Source organism: Palaemon carinicauda, chromosome 8 (assembly GCF_036898095.1).
Source record: "Palaemon carinicauda isolate YSFRI2023 chromosome 8, ASM3689809v2, whole genome shotgun sequence".
In the NCBI taxonomy this organism is placed as follows: Eukaryota; Metazoa; Arthropoda; class Malacostraca; order Decapoda; family Palaemonidae; genus Palaemon; species Palaemon carinicauda.
Window position 1 is genome coordinate 126,298,676 of NC_090732.1, and position 22,425 is coordinate 126,321,100.

A 22,425-nucleotide genomic window follows, 5' to 3' on the forward strand; every position below is an offset into this window, starting at 1 on the left:
GGTTATCTATTAATGATCGAATTACTAGATAGTTTCCAATCCTGTGTACGGGTACACACGGGCACAATACTCAATTCTACTTTTTCTTCCTCTTGTCTTTTTGAAGATTTTATAGTTTATATATAAAAGATATAATCTAATGCTGTTACTGTTCTTAAAATATTTTTTTAATTGTTAATTGCTTCTACTTTTCGTATTTATTTCCTTATTCCCTTTCCTCCCTGTTGGAGCCCCTGGGCTTCTAGGATTCTACCTTCACAACTAGGGTTGCAGCTTAGCAAGTGATAATAATAATAATAATAATAATAATAATAATAATAATAATAATAATAATAATAATAATAATAATAATAATAATAATAATAATGAATAAAAATGATAATACGGAACATAAGGCAGTTCGACATTAAGTGAGAGACAATACAAATATATGCCATTATGGCCGTTGGTGGGTTGTGTATTCTATATTTCCATCTCTCATTGCTCAGATTTGTAAACATGTCTGGCGCAACTATGGAGGTCGACGAGCAACCACAGACAAGTTCTTCATCAAAACCAACCCCTTCAACGTCTAAGAGCTCGCATACACCATGGTAAATTCTAAAGTTGTCTTTATTATTTTAAGATAGTTAACTGACAACTATATTAATTGTCAGCTATGCTATTGTCAGTCGTGGCAACGCACGCCCGTCATAGGCCTAGGACTAGTTGAGGTTAACAAGGGGTTATTTCGTTCTTTGACTGCCTAAACCATGATAGTTTATCGTTACAGTATTATTGTTTGTGAGGTGTGTTCGTAAACCTAGCGACATGTTGAGAGGATTTACCATGTCAGTATTATTGCTTTTGTACAGGAACGGGTTTGTTTTAAAGCAGGCCATACACGCAGAAGACTGGCTCGCTGATTTGACCGCTATTGGCACGAACCGGTGTGACGGTCTGAACGATCCCCCGGTCTCAGAATTCTCCTTGATAATCTGCGCATGGGCTAACATTACCGTTTGCCAGTGCATATGAGGTTGATGTTTTATTTTCCTGTAATGTTAGCGTGCGCAGCTCAACATTACCGCTTGCCAGTACATACGAGCTTGATGTTTTATTTTCATGCGAGCGAAGCGAGCTAATGCCGGAAAAGAACCATTATACAATGTCAAGGAGAATTCTGAGACGGGGGGATCGTTCAGACCGTCACACCGGCCAATTCTTGACGTGTATGGAGGGTAAATAGGACAAACCGGCTTGACAGTCTTGACTATCCTGTCCTATCATCCTTTCACCATGTATGACCAGATATGCTAGTCCCGTCGAGATTGGCAGTATCCCCTGCCAGTCTCTTGCGTGTATCGGAGTCCGACGGACTGTCATGGTGACTGGGTTGAGTCGACTCGCCTATTTTGACATGTCCTCTCTTATTATATGATGATACTTTGCCTCTTGATTGGACATCCCCCCCCCTTATACAGCCATATTAAATATTAGAGCCTCAAACCATTTGTGTACTTAGGTTCAAGGGTAAACGTGAGCTCAATACCCAATGCACAACAACCTCACGAATGAGAGAGCACCAATCATTTATAGTTTTGTGAGAAATTCTTAATTAATTTTCAACAAATTTATAACTAAATCTAACACCAATATTATTAGGTAAATTTTTACTATGACTTACCAGGGCCTAGGGGCCAGAAAATATGTTTTACCAGTAGATTTTGATGTGTTTTGCACGAATTTCACCTTCATTTTTGGCGGAAATCACCCGTTTTTATCCCACACCCCAAATGGTGTGTGACAAAAACTGTGTATTTTCGACAAATATGAAGGTGAAATTCCTGCAAAACACATCAAAATCAACTAGAAAAACATATTTTCTTGCCATTGATAACTAAAGAAACCAACCTAACCTAACCTAACCTAACCTGACCTGACCTATCCTAACCTAACCTAACCTAACCTAACCTGTCACTGCCCCTAACCTAGGCGGTCACTGCCCCTAACCTAGGCGGTCACTGCCCCTAACCTAGGCGGTCACTGCCCCTAACCTAGGCGGTCACTGCCCCTAACCTAAGCGGTCACTGTGCCTAACCTAGCTCGTCACAGGAAAAAATTATGTATTTACCTTATGAGTCTGAATCAGAGTCCGATACTGGGTTATCTGCTTCAGGTTGTTCAGCAATGAGTCGTGCACGGTCACCATGTGGTCTGTAAAGCTGACCAACTTGCAGCCAAAAATGATGGTAACACTGATCGTGATTGTAACGTGAAATAAATAAATATCTGGCCAAATATTGTTCCAGATATTCAGATCGATTCCCCGGTCGTTTGGACCACTCCTTGACGTCTCTCCAAAGTCTTTCAATGTTTTGCGTGTGCACACTTGGGTCTGTCCCTTGGACAAACTCCTCACTATGGTTTATCACTTTGTGGGTATATCCCTCATTTCCTACATTTCGATACGCTGCCCAACCATCACTAATTACAATAGAGCCTGGCAAGATATACTTTTTAATTAATGGGATAAGGGTCTCAGCACTTCTGTCTTGCCCTTCGTGATGTAACGGAATGATAAATTTTTTTTTGGACACACGCTCAATTCCTCCAAACAACCACACTTGATTTAATTGTCTACCACGATTATATTTTCTACGTACAATTAGTGTTTCGTCAATTTCCACGACGATGTCTTGACCACCCACCGGGGATTGTTCTGAAAACCACTTTTCGGTTACTTCCGAACAAAAGCTTCGCCAATCCACACTTGTTCTGCTCGACCAATGTAAACAGTCTATGATGGTAGAGTGATCCCAATGTTTGCTTAAAAAATGATTCACAAAAAGAGCCACTTCCCAAGGTTTCACATGTGCATTATCTAAGAATGTACCCTTGAACAAAGAAACGGTGTATGTACACTGAACACTAGCTTTTTTCTTGGGAGCTTTCCTACGACGTCGACAGAAAAACAGGTGCGTATTACTATTATAACTGCAAAGAATATCACAATGGGGGCACTTCACTGCCACAGGTAAAGCACCGTGTCCTTGTAAAAAAATTATGATTTCGCTGTTTTTCGAATAAAAGGTATTGATACACTTAAAATAGTCAAGACTACAGCCCGCACAACTGACTTCGACGGTTGCCATCGCAAACTAAAATTTGAACTGTAACGAATGTGCAGAAGATTAATGCGCGCCATACCGGAAATGTGTGTGTCTCGCACCCAAAATGCCTCCAAAAAGGGGAAAAAACTAAAAAAAAATAATATAACGTTTTTCTAGGTGCTTCAACGTAAACTAGTACAGAGAAATACGCTAACCCATTTTGGTACAACAAAATATTAAGTAAAATGTTTAAAATACATGCATACAAACATGAAAAACGAGAAGAGAAAAATAAAATGCCTGAGAGGATGCACGAAAAAAATGCTTTTCAACCGCTAACGCTTGTCTCTCGGACCAAAAATGCCTTAGAAAGGGGGGGGGGGGGGGAAAACCACAATAACGTTTTTCTAAGTGATTTAACGTAAACTAAATAACAAAATATTAATTACAATATGTAAAAGACATGCATACAAATGAAACAAATAAAAAAAATTGGCTGAGGAAAATATTAGTATATATTGGACTACTTACTTATGGGTATGCGAGGGTGCAAAGAGGCTCAGATGACAATATTTGCTGTGGAGTCAACATGTCGAATGACTTGTCCATTTTTTAACAAATATTAAAAATAAGATATTGAATAACTCGTTAATTATGCATTTCCGCCGAAAAGTGCATAGAAGAAAAAGTGACTGAAATGTGTAGCTGATGTTGTTTGTAATGGCAAATATCGCCTATGGCCTGGTAAGTGCTTGTAAAAATTTACCTATTATTATATAAAAATAACAAATTAGATTCTATATCTAAATAAGACTTTTCAAACCAAGTTCCCTTAAAATTGGATATGTAAAAACTACGCCTTTGTTTACTTTCTTCTTGTATTTTCCAATACAACTTGCCTTCTGTCACACCAAAATTCTCTTATTGTTAATATCAAGTTGACACTTAGAACCACAGGTGGGACAAATAGTGTCACATTTACTTTTAATAGCACTGTGATCTTGGCACTACTTTATTATTCTTTCGATGTTACCACAATAATCCCAAACAAAATATTTAAACTTTAAATAACAATTGAGACCAAAACTTGGGAGAAAATCCATAGAAATTGATGTCAAAGTAGATGGTAAATGAGAAACCGCACTATGTTGAAGGTTCACATGCCTCCATGGCTCTTAAAAGACTGAAAAATTAGCTGTGGAAATTGTGTGAAAAGTGTTTCCTAGTAAAACTGTCACCTGCTTTAGTATTCAAGTCACGTGATTCTAGTTTTGTTAGAATGCTAGTTCCAAGTAAAATATGGATAATCATCATTGGTAAAAAACTATGACATTTGGGTGACGTCTTGCCATGTAGAATACAGTGCAGTCAATGATGTAGTACAGTAATGACATAATCTATGTTTTTAACGTACAAACGAACAAATGAGAGCTCAATCTGAAGAAGAATTTGAGAGAATTATGAAATCAAGGGACTTAGATTTTTCAGGTGTGTCAATTTTGATTTTGATTTTTACACCCCTTCTAGACATAGCGCCGCTTAGATTTATATATCAAATGAAATCTCGGACTTCCCTCATTTTGATAACTTGCTGGCGGAGCTATTGTATAGAATTACCATAGGGACTAAGGGTATTTATATTTGCTGGTATCTTAAAATTATTTATGGTCAAGTTAATATAAAAAACTTTGTTCCAACATTAGATGCAAACCCCTGTGCTCTTTATTAGGGAGTATACTTTCGGTGAAGCTTTAAGACTAGTTGTAAGATTAAGTGAGGTGTAACCACCCCCCCCAACGCTAGTTAGCTGGGAATGGCGGGTATTCCCAGATATCCTGCTCACTCACACACCGCTGTTGTCTCGTCACTTTTGCTTTTAGCTTGGTTGAGAGGGGATGTTCTCGTCTCTCTCCACCGCCCAAACTGACTGCCATTTCTGACTTATCGTTTTCACTTTCTCTTTTCAGGTTGGGAGTGGTCCTTCTTTTGGTCGTTATGCGGATGTTTCTTGGACCTGAAAGGAGCAAATGGGGCACCTTCATGCCTGCGGTCGAGACTGACCCCATTCGGTGTGTTCGGCCTGCCGAGACTACCTTGTAATCAGGATGACACCTGTGAGGTGTGTTGTGAGTGGTCATACTCCCAGTGGGAAAGATTTGGAAGGTGGCCAAGAAGAAGTCAAAGAGGAATTCTTCTCTTTCGGGGTCATCCTTGAAGTTGAAGAAACCTTGTACACTACTTCTCCTTCTACCCCTCGATCTCTTCCCGAAGCTCCTTCTTGCTTGGTCTCCCCGGGGGATTCATCGAGTAGGTTTTAAGGACGTTGCTGCTTCTCCTAGCGTGGCACCCACCCTTCTCCGCAGGTCAGTCCTCCTCTGTCGATGAGTTGTTGCAGATTTGGCCTTCCCTTTGGTGTTGCTGGCCCTTCATCGAAAGAAGGTCTCTTTGAGCTGTTGCAGTTGGGAGCTCTGTGGTTCCTTAGATGTGGACCTGGATCTTCCTCCGAAGGGCTCCGAAAGTTTCGTACCGAAGGAGGTCCCTGCTTCCATGTCTGGCGCAGGGTTTTCAGACCCGAGTTCTCCGTCTTCTCCTGCCGCCGACCGCGCTCCCCCTTGTTCTGAGTTCACTTAGCGTGCGGAGAGGGGGCAAAGTCCGAGGCATGTTCCTGTTCCTCTTGGAAGTCACGTTTCACGTTAGGTCCTCCCTAGAGTTGTCTCCGCTACGTGGGACTTTGAGATGGCTCTCAGCTTTGCCCCCCCGCCTTTCTTTAGCCCCTCGGAGCGGGATTCGCCGTAAGATATTGTTTGCGCCTTGGGGGTTAGAAGCGCTCCAGCCTCGCCTTGCCCTGTTTCTGAGTTCAGGAGCTCTCACTACCGCTCCCTCCCGATTCCAGAACGTCACACCTTCTTCGTCAGAGCGCAGGCTGCATCTCGCCACCCAACGTTCTCCACCCTCGTCGCGCAGCGCAGACAGTAGGATCATTCAGAACGACTTTTGCAATCCTGGGAGATCTTAGGTCCTGGAGTGATTTGGTGCATTAACCAGCTCTAGCGCGCTACCACACTTCAGCGAGTGAGTAGTCTCCTACTCGCCATTTTATTCCAGCGTGTATCCAGGCAATGAGTGACTCAGTTCCTGCTTGCTATTGCCTTCCAGAATGGGACCAGTCCCCATATCGTTAGTTAGTGTCAGCGTTTAATTAAGTTCTCGCCGTCAACGCTACGCTCCTCGTGGCTCTTCATGATTGTGATCTTCCGTAAGTTCTTGCCTTCGAGACAGACGGTAGCGGCTAACGGCGGTGTGTGCGGAGGAGGAGGAGGGAGAGAGGACGGGGAGGAGAGAGACTTGACGATAACACGTTTGGTACGCAACACTTTTGTAACACTACGTAACATAACTTTAACTTTAAATTCAACTTTAAATTTAACTTACATGAAATTAGCTTACTATAAACACGCTCAAAGATAAAATGTTAATCTTACGTTACACTAAACTTTATTCTAATTTTGTTTTCATTTTCATTTTTTACTTTTTTTCTTTTTCCAGCTTGGCTCTTTTTGCCTCGCTTTCACCTGCACTTTTGACGGCCTTTTAAAAAGGTACCTATCTAGGGATGTTTGCTTATGTTTCCCCTTCAAAATGTTGCGAAAATGACGCATGCAAGTGTCTTCACAAAAGGCTAACGCACGACCACTCGCCAACTTGTCCGGGTGCCTCTTTTCCATAAAATTAGAAAACTCCTGCCACTTTGCTAACATGTCTTTGATTTCTCCCGTAAAAAGGCAGCCCTCGTCTTCCACCTCCTCCTCGCTACTGAGCTCCTGCAACACCTCCGAATGTTGCATCTCCTGGAGCTCGATCAATTCCTGTGTCGTGAGCTCTTCCTGATGCTCTTCGACAAGGTCGTTCACATCTTCCTCGTCTACCTCTAGCCCCATGGACTTTCTAAGAGACACGATTTCATCCATCACGACAGGTTCGGGGTCATCAGGGTCTGTCGTATCGAACCCTTTAAAGTCCCTCTCAGCGACGGAAGCTGGCCACAATTTCTTCCACACTGAATTAAGAGTTGTTCCAACACGGAGTACTTACCTCGAACTACTTTCTTAGGATTATCTGGGATCTCCTCCCAACCGACCATAGTTTTGTGTAGTCTACCCTATACCCATTTTCTATGAGGGGTAACCTCAGGCGGAGTGATACGCACCCCGAGGCTAACCCTGGGTCAGAGAGCATGCTTGCTCAGGTCTCGACCTCCAGTAAGTTCTCTGGTTGTGTCGCGATATCATCTTGCCGCTCTCCTTAATCCCAGTGTGACTCTTTGGGCCCCCGACCCTTTGTGTCTCACGCAGTTCCCACGTGGTTCCTTTGTGCTTTTCCCTTTGCTTTCCCTGTGCGTTCTTGTGTCTTGTAGTGCTTCCTACTGCGTTATGGAGCATCCCCGCCGTTGTCCTGGGCCTATGGCCGGTAAATCGTGTGGAGCATTTCTATCGAAACCGGAAGTAGACCCGCACTCCTTGTGTTTGTCGTGTAGGGGCAGTGTGTGTTCCCCTACCGCCACGTGTCCGGAGTGCGTGTCCTGGAACGAGGTGCAGTGGGTGCGTTATGGCACCAAAAAGAAGAAGGCGACGAAGAAGTCGCCTAGGAAGTCGAGCATTGCTTCTCCCCTTGCTTCGCCGGGCGTGTCGTCGGGCCGAGCTTCCCTGCCACCCTCCCCTACCCAGAGTAGGGGACGAGGTAAGTCCGTTGCGGGGAAGAGGCCTGTGGCCCTTCCCCAGGAGATTGGGCTGCAAGATAGTGGGGTTGTGGCATCTTTCCAGGCAAGTGTGAGGCCTGAGGGAGGGTCGGGAGTGTGTGGGGGGGATGGAGTCCTGGTGCAAGCAGGGCACGTCTCCTCTGATGACCCTATGTGGGGGAAAAATGTCCCTAATTCTTCTCCAGCCTCCTGGGCTTGTTTTTCAGGAATTTCTGCTGCCGAAGGTGCTGCAGAGAAGGAACACTCGCCGACAGAGGACCCCCTCGCAGGGGTACCCCCGAAGACACCCTTCAGGTCCCCTCTGAGAATGGAAGAGGGCTTCGGTTCCTGGTCCCCCACTGAAGAGCGTCCGCGCTCTTCTGCTACGTTTCCGGACGTCTTCCTACAGGCCCCGCCGCCGGTCGAGCGTCGCGGGATCCCTCATACGTCTTCGCGTGAATCGGCCCCACCTAAACGGGGCTACAAGTCGTCGGGTTCGTCAGTCGAGGCTTTTTCCTGCTCCTTGGAGGACGAAGCCCGGAGAAAACACAGAAGGCATCGAGAGAAGTCCCGCAGGAGGCACTCCAGTTCGCGCTCCCGCTCCAGGTCTCGCCACGGGAGAAGACGTTCCGGATCCCCCAGGAGGAAATGGAGGAGAAGTGGCTCCCCAGACGAGGAATGGGTGGTTATACCTCGCAGCAGACTGTTGGAGTTAGCGGCGGTCCCAGGCTCTTCAGGTTGGCGCCCTAGAGCCCGTTGGCCGGAGAGGTACTCTTCCAGTAGCAGATTCGACCGACGGAGGGAGTCGTCGTTCAATGTCCCAGCAGACAGGCATAAGTCCGCGAAGGTTCCGGCTCCATCCGCCCAGCGGAGAGAGTCCCCCCTTCGGTCTGGCAGCCGCGTCCAGACCTCCAGGACATCCCTGAGCCGTTAGAATCGTGAAGGACGGCTCCCCTCGTCTAGTAGACCCGCAGACATGTGATCCTCCGTGAGGAAGGATAGACCAAGGACGGAGGCCTCCGTCTCGACGGCTATGCCCGTTCTTCAACCAGAACCCCAGGAGATGGAGAGGACCAAGGCCTTGGCTTCTCCTCGTACGGATGCCTCCGACGGAGGTGCCCCGTCGCATGCAGCAGTTCGTCCTGCGGAGGGACTGGACGACCAGGGAGAGGGCTCTGCAGTGGAAGTATCAGCCTATCGCATAGTGATAGGCCTCATCCTGAGACACCACAGGCTAGACGAGCCCGAGCCCTTCTCCGAGGAGTTCTGGCGGTCCAGTCTCAACAGACTGGTGGATGCCCCCGTCCAGCAGAGACCCTCCCTGGCCCTGCTGCTAGCCAGGGATGTGAAGCTAGGTAGAGCCCACGTGGACAAGATTGTGGCCAACCATGCCGAGGCTCCCAAGAACCAGAGTTCCTCCAAACTACTACAGGGCCTGAAGTCCCAGAGCAAGTTCTACCTTCCAGAGGGCCACCGTGCAGGCGCATGTACCCTGGTGCCTGCACTCGCCGTTTTGGGGCAAGGAGCTGCGGAAGAGAGAGCCTCGTCAGCGCCAATATGTTTCTCCCCTGCGGAAGCCACCATGATAGAGGAGATTGCGAAGGACCTGGTGAATGTCTCCTCCTGGCTAGATTGGTGGGCGTCCAGGCATCGTACGACCTCACGGTCCCTGAAAATCAGGCCTTACTCAAGGAGCTGATTAGCTCGGGAGGTAAGGCCCTGAAGTTTCTCTCATACCAGTCACTAGCACAGGCCGCCAACTGGGTCCTACGGAGGAGGGACACGGTCTTTAACAAGATAACCAGACGGCTCCCCGACAGAGAGGCGAGGTCCCTGAGAAGCCTAACCCTGTGGGATGACTTGATATCCCCCTGAAGGCAGCTGAGGAGTCGATTGAAAGGGTCAGAAAACTCAAGGACCAAGGCGATCCCAGACCTCCCCCAATGAGGAGGCCCGCGCACAGAAGGTCGACCTCCTATGTTCCTCCGCCATCTCGGCCTACTCCTAGCCAGACCAGGAGAGACACCCCTACTACGGCCTGGTCACAGTCCTCTCAGTCCTCCCGTAAGGGAGCAGCCTCAGCTCAATCCTCCTATAGTCCTCCGTACGCAACGTCCAGAAGAGGGCGTTCAGGCCGCGCCTCTAGGAGAAGATAGGGAGGGAGGCCCCCTACTTCTGCCGAAGCCTCAGGTGGGGGGGATGCCTCAAACACTCTTGGCAAGCATGGAAAGACCACGGAGCAGACCCATGGACAGTAGCAGTACTGAAGGAAGGGTACAGGTTACCCTTCCTAGCGTAACCCCCACCTCTGATACCAGATCAGCAGGCAGGGTGGCTAGCCCCCAAGGACCCCTTGAATAAGACAGCCCTACAGGAAGAAGTCTCAGTGATGTTGGCAAAAGGAGCGATGGAACCAGTCAAGGACCCTGGTCCGGGGTTCTACAGCAGGCGGTTCCTGGTGGAGAAGGCGACAGGGGACTGGAGACCGGTCATAGACCTCTCAGCCCTCAACAAATTCATGTACAAGACCGACTTCAAGATGGACACTCCGAAGTCGGTCTTAGCATCCTTGAGGGAAGGGGACTTCATGATGTCAGTAGACCTCAAGGACGCCTACTGTATTTCCAAATTCCAATTCATCCATCCAGCAGGAAGTACCTACGGGTGAAATGGGGTACCCAGGCGTTGCAGTTCAGGACCCTCTGCTTCGGGCTGTCCACAGCCCCTCAGGTCTTCACCAGGGTCTTCACAACGGTCTCAGCCTGGGCACATGAACAGGGCATTCGCCTGATTCGGTACCTAGACGACTGGTTGTTACTTTCAGCCTCAGAGGAAGTACTGAGGGTACAAAGCGTGAAGCTTCTGCAGTTCTGCAACGTCCTGGATATCATCATCAACCTGAAGAAGTCCCAGTTGATACCCTCCACCAGGATGACCTACCTTGGAATGGTTCTGGACTCCCAGTTGGCAAGAGCCTTCCCCTCCGCGGAGAGATTAGACAACCTAGACCGAGTCCTCCGCCCCTTCCTGTCGGACCAGCCCAGGAGAGCGAAGGACTGGCAGAGACTGATAGGACACCTTGTGTCATTAGAGAAACTGGTCCCCCAGGGCAGGCTGAAGCTCAGAGAGGTCCAGTGTAATCTGAAGGAGAACTGGAACTAGAGGGACTCCCCCCACAAGGTGATTCCGGTGTTCCCGGAGACGAAGGAAGTCCTAGAGTGGTGGTGCGGCAGGTTGAACACCCTCAAGGGAGTGCCCTTCGCAGCCGACCCTCCGGTGATGCTCCTGTTCACGGACGCATCAAAGGAGGGGTGGGGTGCCCATCTGCTCGGACGTTCAGCAAGAGGGACCTGGACGAGCGAGGAGAAAGCCCAGTACATAAACGTGTTAGAGATGCGGGCAGTACGAAGGGCGTGCCTGAAGTTCGTCCATCTTCTCCGGGGGGAATACCGTGGCGTTGATGTGCGACAACGCCACGGTAGTGGCCTACATAAAGAAACAAGGAGGACTAAGATCGAAGGAGTTGTGCGTCCTCACGTTGGAACTGCTGGAATGGGCCGAAGTAGAACAGATCAGGATCTCAGCAAGGTTCATTCCGGGAAAAGGAATGTCATGGCCAACGGCCTCAGCAGGATGGGACAAGTAGTGGGTTCCGAATGGTCCCTGCACCCAGAAGTAGCCAGAACCATCATTCTGAAATGGGGTCGCCGGTGATGGATCTCTTCGCAACGAGGTTGAACGCTCAGCTCCCCGTGTTTTGTTTTCATGTCCCAGACCCAAGAGCGGCGTTCGAGGGCGCCTTCCAACATCCCTGGGAGAACCTCGACGTTCACAACCTTCCCCCCTTCGGGATGCTCAGACAGGTCCTCAACAGAGTAAGAAGGGCGGACAACCTGTGGATGACTTTGGTAGCGCCCTGGTGGCCGGAGAGAGAATGGTTCATGGATCTAAAAGAACTGGCACGACTTCCACCTTGGTCCCTTCCAGACAGGCCAGACCTTCTTCGGCAACCACATTTCCAAAGGCTTCACGAAAACCCTCGGTCCCTCCGTCTTCACGCGTGAAGGTTATCGAGCGTCTCCTGAGGAAAGAAGGCTACTGTATTCGTCGGGGACGGCAGCGAGGATGTCAGGCTACCTAAGACGATCATCGGCAGCATTCTACCAAGCAAAGTGGGTCACCTTTACTAAGTGGTGCGCCTCTAAGAACATCAGGCCCCTGAGGGCCTCCATCCTGGAGATGGTGAACTTCCTGGTTTATCTCAGGGAGGTGGCAAACATGTCCATCCCGGCCATCAAGGGAGTACGGGCTGCTCTGGGTCAAGTCTTCCTCCTGAAGGGCATCGTCCTAGGATCCTCCAGACATCTCTCGATGCTCATTAAGAGCTTCGAACAATCGTGTCCCCCGCAAGCCGTTCGGGTGCCACAGTGGGACGTGGGCAGGGTCCTGAAGATGATGTCAGAGCCTCCCTTCGAACCCCTAAAGGACATCGTTGACAAGGATCTCACCCTCAAGACGGTTTTCTTATTGGCATTAGCTTCGGCGAAACGAGTAGGGGAGATACATGGACTGTCCTTAGAGGTCTCTCACTCGAAGGGCTGGCAGGAGCTCACCTTCAGGTTCGTACCGTCCTTCGTTGCGAAGACCCAGAATCCTGCCGTGTGGGATCCCAGGTTTGAGGGGTTCTCAATACCAGCAATTTCTCGTTCGGACAACTCGAAGGACTTGCGTCTGTGCCCTGTCAGGGCCTTAAGAAAATACTTAGAGAGGACAGCCAGACTTCGGCCCGAGATCAAAAGTGTTTGTGCCCACGGGCCTGGTGAAGAAGCCAGTCTCGAAGAACACTATCTCCTTCTGGTTGAGGCAGGTGATCATTAGAGCCTACAGTAAGGCAGGTATCCCCCTGCCGGGAAAGCCCAAACCCCACGACATTAGGGGTCTGAGCACCACGTTAGCGTTCGAGAAGAATATGGCAGTGGGCCAAATCCTGAGAGCAGGCACCTTGGCTAACCAGTCTACCTTCACTGCTCATTACTTGAAGGACTATTCAAGAAAATCCCTGGATGGTCTCTCGATAGGTACCGTTGTTTCTGCGCTCCAAACGGTTTAAAGGTCTGGCCCCAGTGATAACCGCGGGTAGGAAGTACAAGAGACACAAGTTCGTTCCTTATCCCCCTTGTTCTTCCCCCCCCCTTTTTTTTCCCGCTTAAAATGGTCTCGGATAGGACTCTGAGCCGGGATACAAGGACCCCTACTTTGGAAGGACATGGCTCCTAGGATTTCTTGCACAGGTGAGTTACTTAGACACTAAGATGAGTTTTTTTATGTAGTTTCCCCTATTCTCATTTTTCCTTGGGGTCATCAAGACCTAGCCTCCTATCTAGGTCTTGGGATATATCTCAGCACGGTCTCAGAGGGTTAAGACCACTCCCACCTCCTAAAGTATAAGTCTCCTAAGAAAGTAGTTCGAGGTAAGTACTCCGTGTTGGAACAAATCACAAATTTTTAAGTAATTTGCATTTTTCCTAACAGTACAGTACTTACCTCGAACTACTTTCGGGTAATGGCCCGCCCTTCCTTCCCCGAGTGCCTTATGGAATTCTTAGAGACCTAAAACTACCAAGAACTTACTGGAGGTCGAGACCTGAGCAAGCATGCTCTCTGACCCAGGGTTAGCCTCAGGGCGCGTATCACTCCACCTGAGGTTACCCCTCATAGAAAATGGGTATAGGGTAGACTACACAAAACTCTGGTCAGTTGGGAGGAGATCCCAGATACTCCTAAGAAAGTAGTTCGAGGTAGTACTGTTAGGAAAAATACAAATTGCTTAAAAATTTGTGATTTCGTCTTGTGACACCCTGCCATGCATCGTCCATAATTTTCAAGCAATGTATGATTTTGAAATGTTGCTTCCAAAATTCCCGAAGGGTGAGATTGGTGTTCACTGTGTCATCGAAGCATTTCTTAAACAAATGCTTCATGGACAGTATTTTTAAGTTGGAAATAACTTGTTGGTCCATGGGCTGGAGAAGTGGCATGGTGTTGGGCGGGAGATAAAGGACCTTGAACCTGAATTCATCAAGAATGTCATCTTAGAAACCAGGAGGGTGACCTGGGGCATTGTCGAGGACCAGGAGACATTTCATTGGCAGGTTTTTCTCCGCCAAATATTTTTTGACTGCTGGACCAAAGCACAGATTAACCCATTCTGTGAAGAAATGCCGCGTAACCCAAGCTTTAGCATTAGTGCGCCACATCACTTACAGTTTTTCTTTCAAGATCCTTTGGCTCTTGAAAGCGTGTGGGTTTTCCGAGTGGTACACCAGTAGTGGCTTGACCTTACAGTCACCGTTGGCGTTGGCACACAAGGCTAAGTTAACCGGTCCTACATGGGTTTATGGCCCGGTAGTCTCTTCTCCTCTGCCGTGATGAAAGTCCTCCTGGGCATCATCTTCCAGAAAAGGCCAGTTTCATTGCAGTTGAAGACTTGTTGGGGGATGAAGCCATGTCGGGCGATAACCAAGGCAAAGGTTGTGACGAAGTCCGCCGCGGCTTTCGAGTCGGAACGTGCTGCTTCCCCATGCCTCACAACTGAGTGTATCCCAGTCCGTTTTGTTAAAATTATCCAACCAGCCACAACTGGCTTTGAAGGTTTCCGCTGGCGTCAAAGTCTTCCTTCTCTCAGCTGCTTGCTTCCCTTTCAAGTCACCATAGATTCTGCTGACCTTTTCACATATGATGGTCTTGGTCACGCTATCTCCTGCCAACTGTTTCTCCTTTATCCATAATAAAAGAAACGTTTCCATCTCGTCGTGAATATCTGCGCAGCTTGGAAAGGACGGTTACTCCTTTGGAAGGCTCCTCTCATATTGGCACGCCAGCTCAGTCACTCTTACGTCACTCATGTTTTTTTTATTTCATGCTTCATCTCCATTGTCATCGTACGCTTTTTATTTTCACTACCCTTATTTGCACTCGCTTGCTTTGGACCCATTGCTTATTCAATTAATTTTGCTCTGATTAACGCAAAAAACACGTAAAAAAAGCAAACGCTACAGCCGATGCTTGGAGATAACTTTAGGCAACGGATATCCGACGGAAAAGACCGAGTGATGCTGTTCTGGTGAGAAGCCTCTCGCACTCTCAGCCACCTGGCGGCCGCATAGGGAACTACCTCGTATCTCAAATTTTTTCTCGTATCAGGACAAATATTTGCTCGGAACTCTCCTCGTATCTCAAATTTCTCGTATGCTGGGACTCTTGTATCTCTAGGTATTATTTTATTGGTATTTTTTTTAATGATACAAGCCTTGAGCTCTTTATACAAATTTGGCCTGCCATCACCTGTACTCCTGCAAGTCCTGCCTGCAATAAAAAAAGACGAGAGAAAACGCACAAGGTTTGCATCATTAGGAAAAATACAAATTACTCTAAATTTGTCATTTTTATTACAGTATTCCTTTGCACTTAGTTGAAAAAACTGAATGCTACAAGTCGGTACATTATATCTGACTATCACTCTTGGTACATATGCAATTAAACTGAGAGTAAGGAAGTGTTTATATATAATTTTCTGCTTTATTTTCAAGTTTCAAGAGAACTTTTTATTGAATGATATCAGAATTATGTTGCATTTGAACTGAAGAGAGTCTTTGTCTACTGAGAAACGTCCTCCAAGAAAACACTAGGAATTATTTGTAAATTTATGATAATCATTGTCTTGACAACTAGTTTATTTTAGAATGACCAAATGGTTTTCCACTTTAAACAATTATTGTCATTCTATTTTACAGGATAGAGAAGTATCGACCCATAGTCTTCACGGATATTGTCGGCAATTCTGAGACTGTGGCTCGACTTGAAGTTTTTGCAGAGCAAGGAAATGTACCAAATATCATTATAGCAGTAAGTCTTTGGATTATTTTAAGGTATAATGAATGAGAAGCTTTATGATTACCATTAATATTTTTATATATTTCCCATAGTTGTGTCGAACATGAAATGGGTTCTCCTCACTGTTTTTTGCCTTGTACGATTTCTGTCTGACTTTCTGCTTGGTTTAAGTCTTAATGTATTCACTTATCCATAATATTCAGCGACTGCTCTGATTTTCATCCTTCTTTTCATGTTGCTTACTTAGACTTAACCTAGTGCACCAAAATTTTGTTGTTTTTCGAGTATCGTGGTGATCTATATTACCTAACTCCCTCAAAAATCAATAGTTGACCATGTAAAAAGTTTGATATAACAAGATTTGGACTCAGAGGGAAGAATTATTTATTAAGTACTGTAATGCTGTATCACAGAAACTGTATGGTGACTTGTTGAATTTTTCAAATGTTGAGCAAAATCCTAGTAGCCTAAATCAGCTTTAATGCTTGAGATTAGATTTTAAAAACATTACATACTTGACTGCCAGACTGGTTGCCTCATACAGGGAAACAAGTTAGCCTTTTGCTGTCTTTCTTTAAGAAAAGCAAAAAAGAATGTCTGACTGATACTGTCCTCCACCCAAGGTCAGCTTCTCCAGCACAGAAACAGTCTTTGTGCGTTTTGTCACGATTTGAGTATCGTGATAAATTGGGAGATGTTCAACCTCAGAGCCCAAGAAGAGAATCAAGTACCTCGGTATGCTGATGGACACAAAGAAGACGATGATCATTCCTTTGGAGAGTCGCATCAGTAATACAGCCTTCCCTCCTCAAACAACTTATCCCAGCATAGCAATGACAAAAGTTTCCTTGATACCTCATGTCCCTGCAGAAGCTTGTACCTCATGGGCGACTTCATCAGTATTCTTCCCAGTGGTGCCTAAAGGCACACTGGGTAGCAGTCACCGACTCCCCTCAACACCTATATCCAATCAACCAGGAAGTAAAGTACAGTACAGTAGATCTAGCATAGTGGCTACGGGACAAGAATCTGCTCAAAGAAGCTACCTTGAAGAGTGCTCTTCTCCGGAGATGTTTCTCTTCAATGGCGCATCAAAGGAACGGTGGAATGCCCACCTGAGGAATGAAATCACCTTGTAGTTTTGGTCCAAGGAGGAAAGACGATTTCACATCAAGATCTTAGAAATGAAAACAATGATTCTGGCCCTGGAGTCATTTCAAGTTCAGCTGATTGGTTACTCAGTGGCATTGATGAGCAACGTCATTACTTAGTGGCCTAGGTTAACAAGTGAGAAGGTACTGTTTCACCATTCTTTTTTAAGTTAGCGAGACTGGTGTACTCCTGGGCACTTGACAACTGTGTGGAGCTTTTCAGTAAGGTTCATTCCAGGCAAGAGGAATGTAATCGCTGATAAGTTCAATTGCCAGGGTCAAATGGTTGGAGCATAGTGGTCGCTTCATACTGTAGTAGCAAAAAGGCTGTTGACTTTTTGGTTTCTCCATCGATAGACCCATTAGTCACAAAGCTCAACAGCAAGCTTCCGGTCTACTGTTCAATTTCGGAACCAGTAGCAGCTTTAGAGGATGTCTTCCAACACCTGTGTTATGGCCTTGATGCTAATGCTATTTTGCTGCTTTGCCTGATTCAAAGTGTAATCGGCAGATGGCCGATTACCCCAAATCTCAGGATGACCCTGGTAGCTTCCAAATGACCACAAACAGAATGGTACTCAGACTCCTTGGAACTTCCCGTTGTTGCCAGTGCCACATTGAGAGTATACTGCTCACTGAGATCCCAGTCTCTTTATTGATGGAAACTATCCAGCATCTCCTTTTAGAGAAATGCTTTTTGCAAGGCACTGCAAAGATCTCTGGGTATCTGCAATTGTCTATCAAACAAAGTTTGCCATTTTCTGTGATTAGTGAAAGATAAGAGGACGGCTGTAATTTTAGCAAGATTGCGTATTGGTTATAAAAAAATTGATCCATGGGTTTTTAATGTGCACACCAGGGGAAACAGTTACCAGGTGCAATGTGTGGCACTATTTTAACTAAGCACCAATTTTATTGCGACTAAAGCTTTCAGAAGACAAAGACGTTTGTTGACAGCTGCTAGGAATTTTGAGGCTATCCCTGTTGTATCTTCCATCTCTTGCTTATTCGTTAGATAAGTGGTGAGGTATCGAGAACCAATCTAGATTTGTAGATGTCTCGGTGCACTGTACGAGGTTTTGCACTCCTGCTAACAGCGCTTGGTTTTATACTGAATTGAGCATGAGCATTGTAGATCAGGATGAAGGGGGCCGCCCTTCTTTTCTTCCCTTAGAATATTGGAGTACACGTCTGTCTTGCTAAAGATATTTTTGTTCTGAAGGTAGAGAAATTGACTAATGGTATTGTGAGAGGAACCAGTAATCCGTCTCCTTTTACGAGGACAAGACGTTCCCTAACATTCGCCTTAATGGGAATATAATCCTCATTCTCCTCATGATCAGTTATGGCAAGATCAATCATCTCATGATCGTTCTCCTCGTGACTCCTGGACCACCTGTGATTCTCCCGCTTAGAGCATGAACGAGCTCACCTATCACCTGTTCTTTCCCCACTCAGCCTGCCCATATGCTCGCGTGACTGGGAACAAGAACAGGTAACCCATGTTGCTTTGAGGGAGGAGTCTCATGGTTTTTAATGCCCCAGTGACGCCATACTTTATTCTAGCAGAGTCGGAGAATCCTGAGAGTGTTAATTTTCAAGTTTTTGTTCTCATTTGTGAATGCAATGAGCTTGAGGTCAAGTTAGCTCCTGTGACAGCGGGTTCGTCGCTCCTTGATTGGCTGCTTGGCCCCCCTCAAAAATCAAATGCCTCAGTTAGATCTCCAGTCCTGAGAATTCACTACAATCTAGCAGGTCGAGCAAGATCCTGCCTCTGCACACTCAAGAGTGAATCTATGTTCCTGAGGGTGTAAGCCTGTTTCCTCATCACGTTGATCCCACAGTTTGTGTGTTAACTGCGTGTTTGCCTGTGGAGAGACTCAAGACTGAGGACACAGTCGTCTCAACTTTTCCATGACCAGCCTCCAGGTGGCTTCCTGGATTGACCAGAAGTCTGGTGCAGTCACTTACTTTGCCTCTACTCTAGATTTGACAAATCCTGAGATGTTGGTGAAGTACAGTATGTTGCTTGTGTCTAATGCAAAGGCATTAACCTTCAGGGAGCACCAATCAGATACCCAATGGGCCAACTAGGTCCCAAAGATGAAGGATGCAGTGGTTTCCCAGTCCTCCAGGTAAGTTGGATAAGAGTCGATGTCAGCGTTGACGAATACCCTGTACAATATGGGAGTCTCTTGTCTCTTTCCTCAGAGGGGACAGAAAGGCAACAATAGAGAAGTGGAGGAAGGCTCGCCATGAATCCCTCATTCTCGTGCAATTACGTTCCGGGGCCCAGGCCCTTTGAAGGCAGTTTTAGCGAGACCTACAGGCTCTGCTACACCTTCGGGATTGGCTTTGAAGAAAGCTCTGGCAGCCTTCAAAGTCTGATCTGGACCTCTTGCTGCCTTTTCCTCTAAGAAAGGTGCAAACATATCTCCTCCCTCTAGAGGTAAAAACAGATTGGTGTACTGAAGTAAGGAGTGTGCATCCTTTTCATTTTTCAGGAATTGGAGTAGTTGCCAGATACTGCTTGCTGAATATAGCTCTGCTTATGCCTGAAACATTGAGAGAACTGATTCAATTCATTGTAGTGCAATTATACAATGCAGTACAGTACCTGTACTTCACATGGAGACTTATTATGTAGTTATGTTGGTTTTGTAGTATGATAGCAGGTTGTACATACTTTTCATGTTTATTATGTATATAGGGAGCATATGTCACTTTATAGAGATAAAATTCAATCTATGTCGAAAAGTGCCTTATGGTTGGTGTCTTGGAACGAATTAATGAGGTAGGTTTGGGGTATTACTGTAGTGATGAACATGGATTGTCATGATCTGTAAGTCGTAACACTTTGACCAATATCCTCCCTTTATGTGTATTTCTGTTGAAATTAAAGTTACTTTGGTGATACTAGTAAAGTAAAAGTTAAATTATAGGGCCACTGGTATCTCAAATCCTAACATTTATAACAATTTTGTGACTGTAAAAGGAAACTAGGTAGAAAAAGTGAACAGAAGTCTGTGCTCCTGCCTTTTGCATACCTACCACAGCATTTTCATGTTCCAAATTTCACCAAAATCTAACCACTTCTTGCCAATCATAACTGCATCCTTTGATGTGTGTTCAAGAAAATCAACTTTTTGTATGACTTTAACAAAGAAACAAAAGCATGCAGTAATCCATCAGCAATGGTAACAATGCTGAAATTACCTTAAGGATTGATTTTTACAGTATAAAAAAAGTAACTTTTTTTTTTTTCAATTTTATTGCTAAGAAAACTAATGTCTTTCTTACAGGGTCCACCAGGTGTTGGTAAGACTACAACAATTCTTTGTCTTGCCCGTGCACTATTGGGTCCTACCTTCAAGGATGCTGTTTTAGAACTAAATGCTTCAAATGACAGAGGTATAGATGTCGTGCGAAACAAAATTAAGATGTTTGCTCAGCAAAAAGTCACCTTGCCTAAAGGACGTCACAAAATCATTATTCTGGATGAAGCGGACAGGTATGGAATATGACGTTTTTTTGTGTAATGTATTGATGAACATTTTTCTTTGGTTTGATTTATGGCTGCTGCAGAACTAAATGTTTCCTTGTTTTTTCACTAGTGTACTTTTTATTATTTTGCTGTAAGTTCAAGTTTTGCCCTCTAGGGACAGTATATCAATACTATGCTATGCAAGATAACCGTATCAAATACTAGTTTTATGTGAATTAACAGTTGAATATTGCTCTTGACTTAGGAATGTTCAAAGTTTACAATATATCTAATTTCTTTGCAAATAAAAGAAAGTTTAATCTATCTATCAAGCGTTATATATAGCCTACTGCCTACCACACAGTAAATAATAATTGTTCCAACACGAAGTACTTACCTCGAACTACTTTCTTAGGAGTATCTGGGATCTCCTTCCATCCGACCAGAGTTTTGTGTAGTTTACCCTAAATCCATTTTCTATGAGGGGTAACCTCAGGCGGAGTGATACGCGCCCTGAGGCTGACCCCGGGTCAGAGAGCATGCCTGCTCAGGTCTCGACCTCCAGTAAGTTCTTTGGTCGCGTCGCGATATCATCTCGCCGCTCTCCTTAATCCCAGTGTGACTTTGTGTGTCCCCGACCCTTTGTGTCTCACGCGGTACCCACGTGGTCCCATTGTGCTTTCTCTTTGTGCTTTCCCTGTGCGCACTTGTGTCTCGTAGTGCTTCTCCTTCATCATGGAGCATCTTCGCCGTTGTCCTGGGCCTATGGCTGGCAAATCGTGTGGAGCGTTCCTCTCGAAACCCGAAGTTGACCCGCACTCATTGTGTTCCTCGTGCAAGGGCAGCGTGTGTTCCCCTTCCGCCACGTGTCTGGAGTGCGAGTCGTGAAATGAGGTGCAGTGGGTGCGGTATAGCATCAAAAAGAAGAAGGCGATGAAGAAGTCGCCCAAGAAGCCCAGCGTCCCTTCCTCCCGTGCTTCACTGGGCGCCTCGTCGTTCCAAGCTTCTCTTCCAACCTCCCCTACCCAGAGTAGGGGACGAGGTAAGTCCGTTGCGAGGAAGAGGCCCGTGGCCCTTCCCCAAGGGTCTGACCCTCAAGACAGTGGTGTTGTGGCGTCATTCCAGGCGAGTGAGGGGCCTGAGGGAGGGGCGGGAGTGTTTTCGGGAGACGGTGGCCTGGTGCCTGCAGGTCACGTCTCTTCAGATGACCCCATGTGGGGGAAAAATGTTACTAATTCCTCTCCAGCCTCTTGTGCGTGTTTTTCAGGCGGTTCAGCAGCCGAGGGCAACGTCGAGGAGCTTTCCCCGCCGTCGGACCCCACTGCGTGAGTTCCCCCTAAGACGCCCTTCAGGTCCCCGATGAGGATGGAGGAAGACTTCGGGACCTGGTCTCCCACGGGAGAGCCTCCTCGCTCCCCCCCAGCGCCGTCGGCCGTTTTTGCAGGCGGCGTCTTCCACGGAGCGTCGCAGGAATCCTCCTACATTAACGAGGGAGGCGAGGTCTTCGAAGCGGGCCTATAAGTTGTCGGTCTCCTCAGTGGAGGAGCTTTCCTGCTCTTCAGAGGACGAGGCGCTGAGGAAGCTCAGGAGACGAAGGGAGAAGTCCCGCAAGAAGTTGTCGCGCTCTCTCTCCCCCTCAAGGTCACGCCACGAGAGTCGGCGCCCAAGATCCCCCAAGAGCAGTGAGTGGGTGATGGTTCACCGCGACAGGCTGCTGGAGCTAGCTGCGGCGCTGGGCCCTTCAAGTTGGCGTCCGAGGACGAGCTCCCCGGATAGATACTCTTGCAGCAGCGGCACCCGACGGAGGGACTCTTCATGGCAGGTTCCCGTTGACAGGCGTAAGACCGCGAAGGTTCCGGCTCCATCCGCCCAGCAGAGAGAGTCGCCCCTTCGGTCTGGCAGCCGAGTCCTGACCTCCAAAGGCCACCTTGCTCGTCACGAGTGCAGCTATCGGCTTTCCTCGACGGGCAGGCCCGCAGTTACGAGAACCTCTGGAAGAGATGTTGGACCCAGGCCGGAGGCCCCCGTCCTTCGACGTGAACCCCCGCGAGAGCGTCGGTCCAGGACTCC

General features: G+C 46.8%; 1 protein-coding gene across 2 annotated transcripts in view; it reads left to right on the forward strand.

Moving 5' to 3' along the window:
* LOC137645899 (replication factor C subunit 2-like) overlaps positions 1-22,425 on the forward strand; it is a 66,568-nt gene that overhangs the window by 20,763 nt on the left and 23,380 nt on the right. Inside the window, exons 2-4 of one of the 2 annotated variants that reach the window (XM_068378932.1) lie at positions 489-593; positions 15,621-15,732; positions 20,174-20,382. In XM_068378932.1, coding sequence (XP_068235033.1) covers positions 489-593; positions 15,621-15,732; positions 20,174-20,382 — 426 coding nt within the window. The remainder of the gene's footprint in view (positions 1-488; positions 594-15,620; positions 15,733-20,173; positions 20,383-22,425) is intronic. The other variant, XM_068378933.1, reaches the window with a different exon arrangement.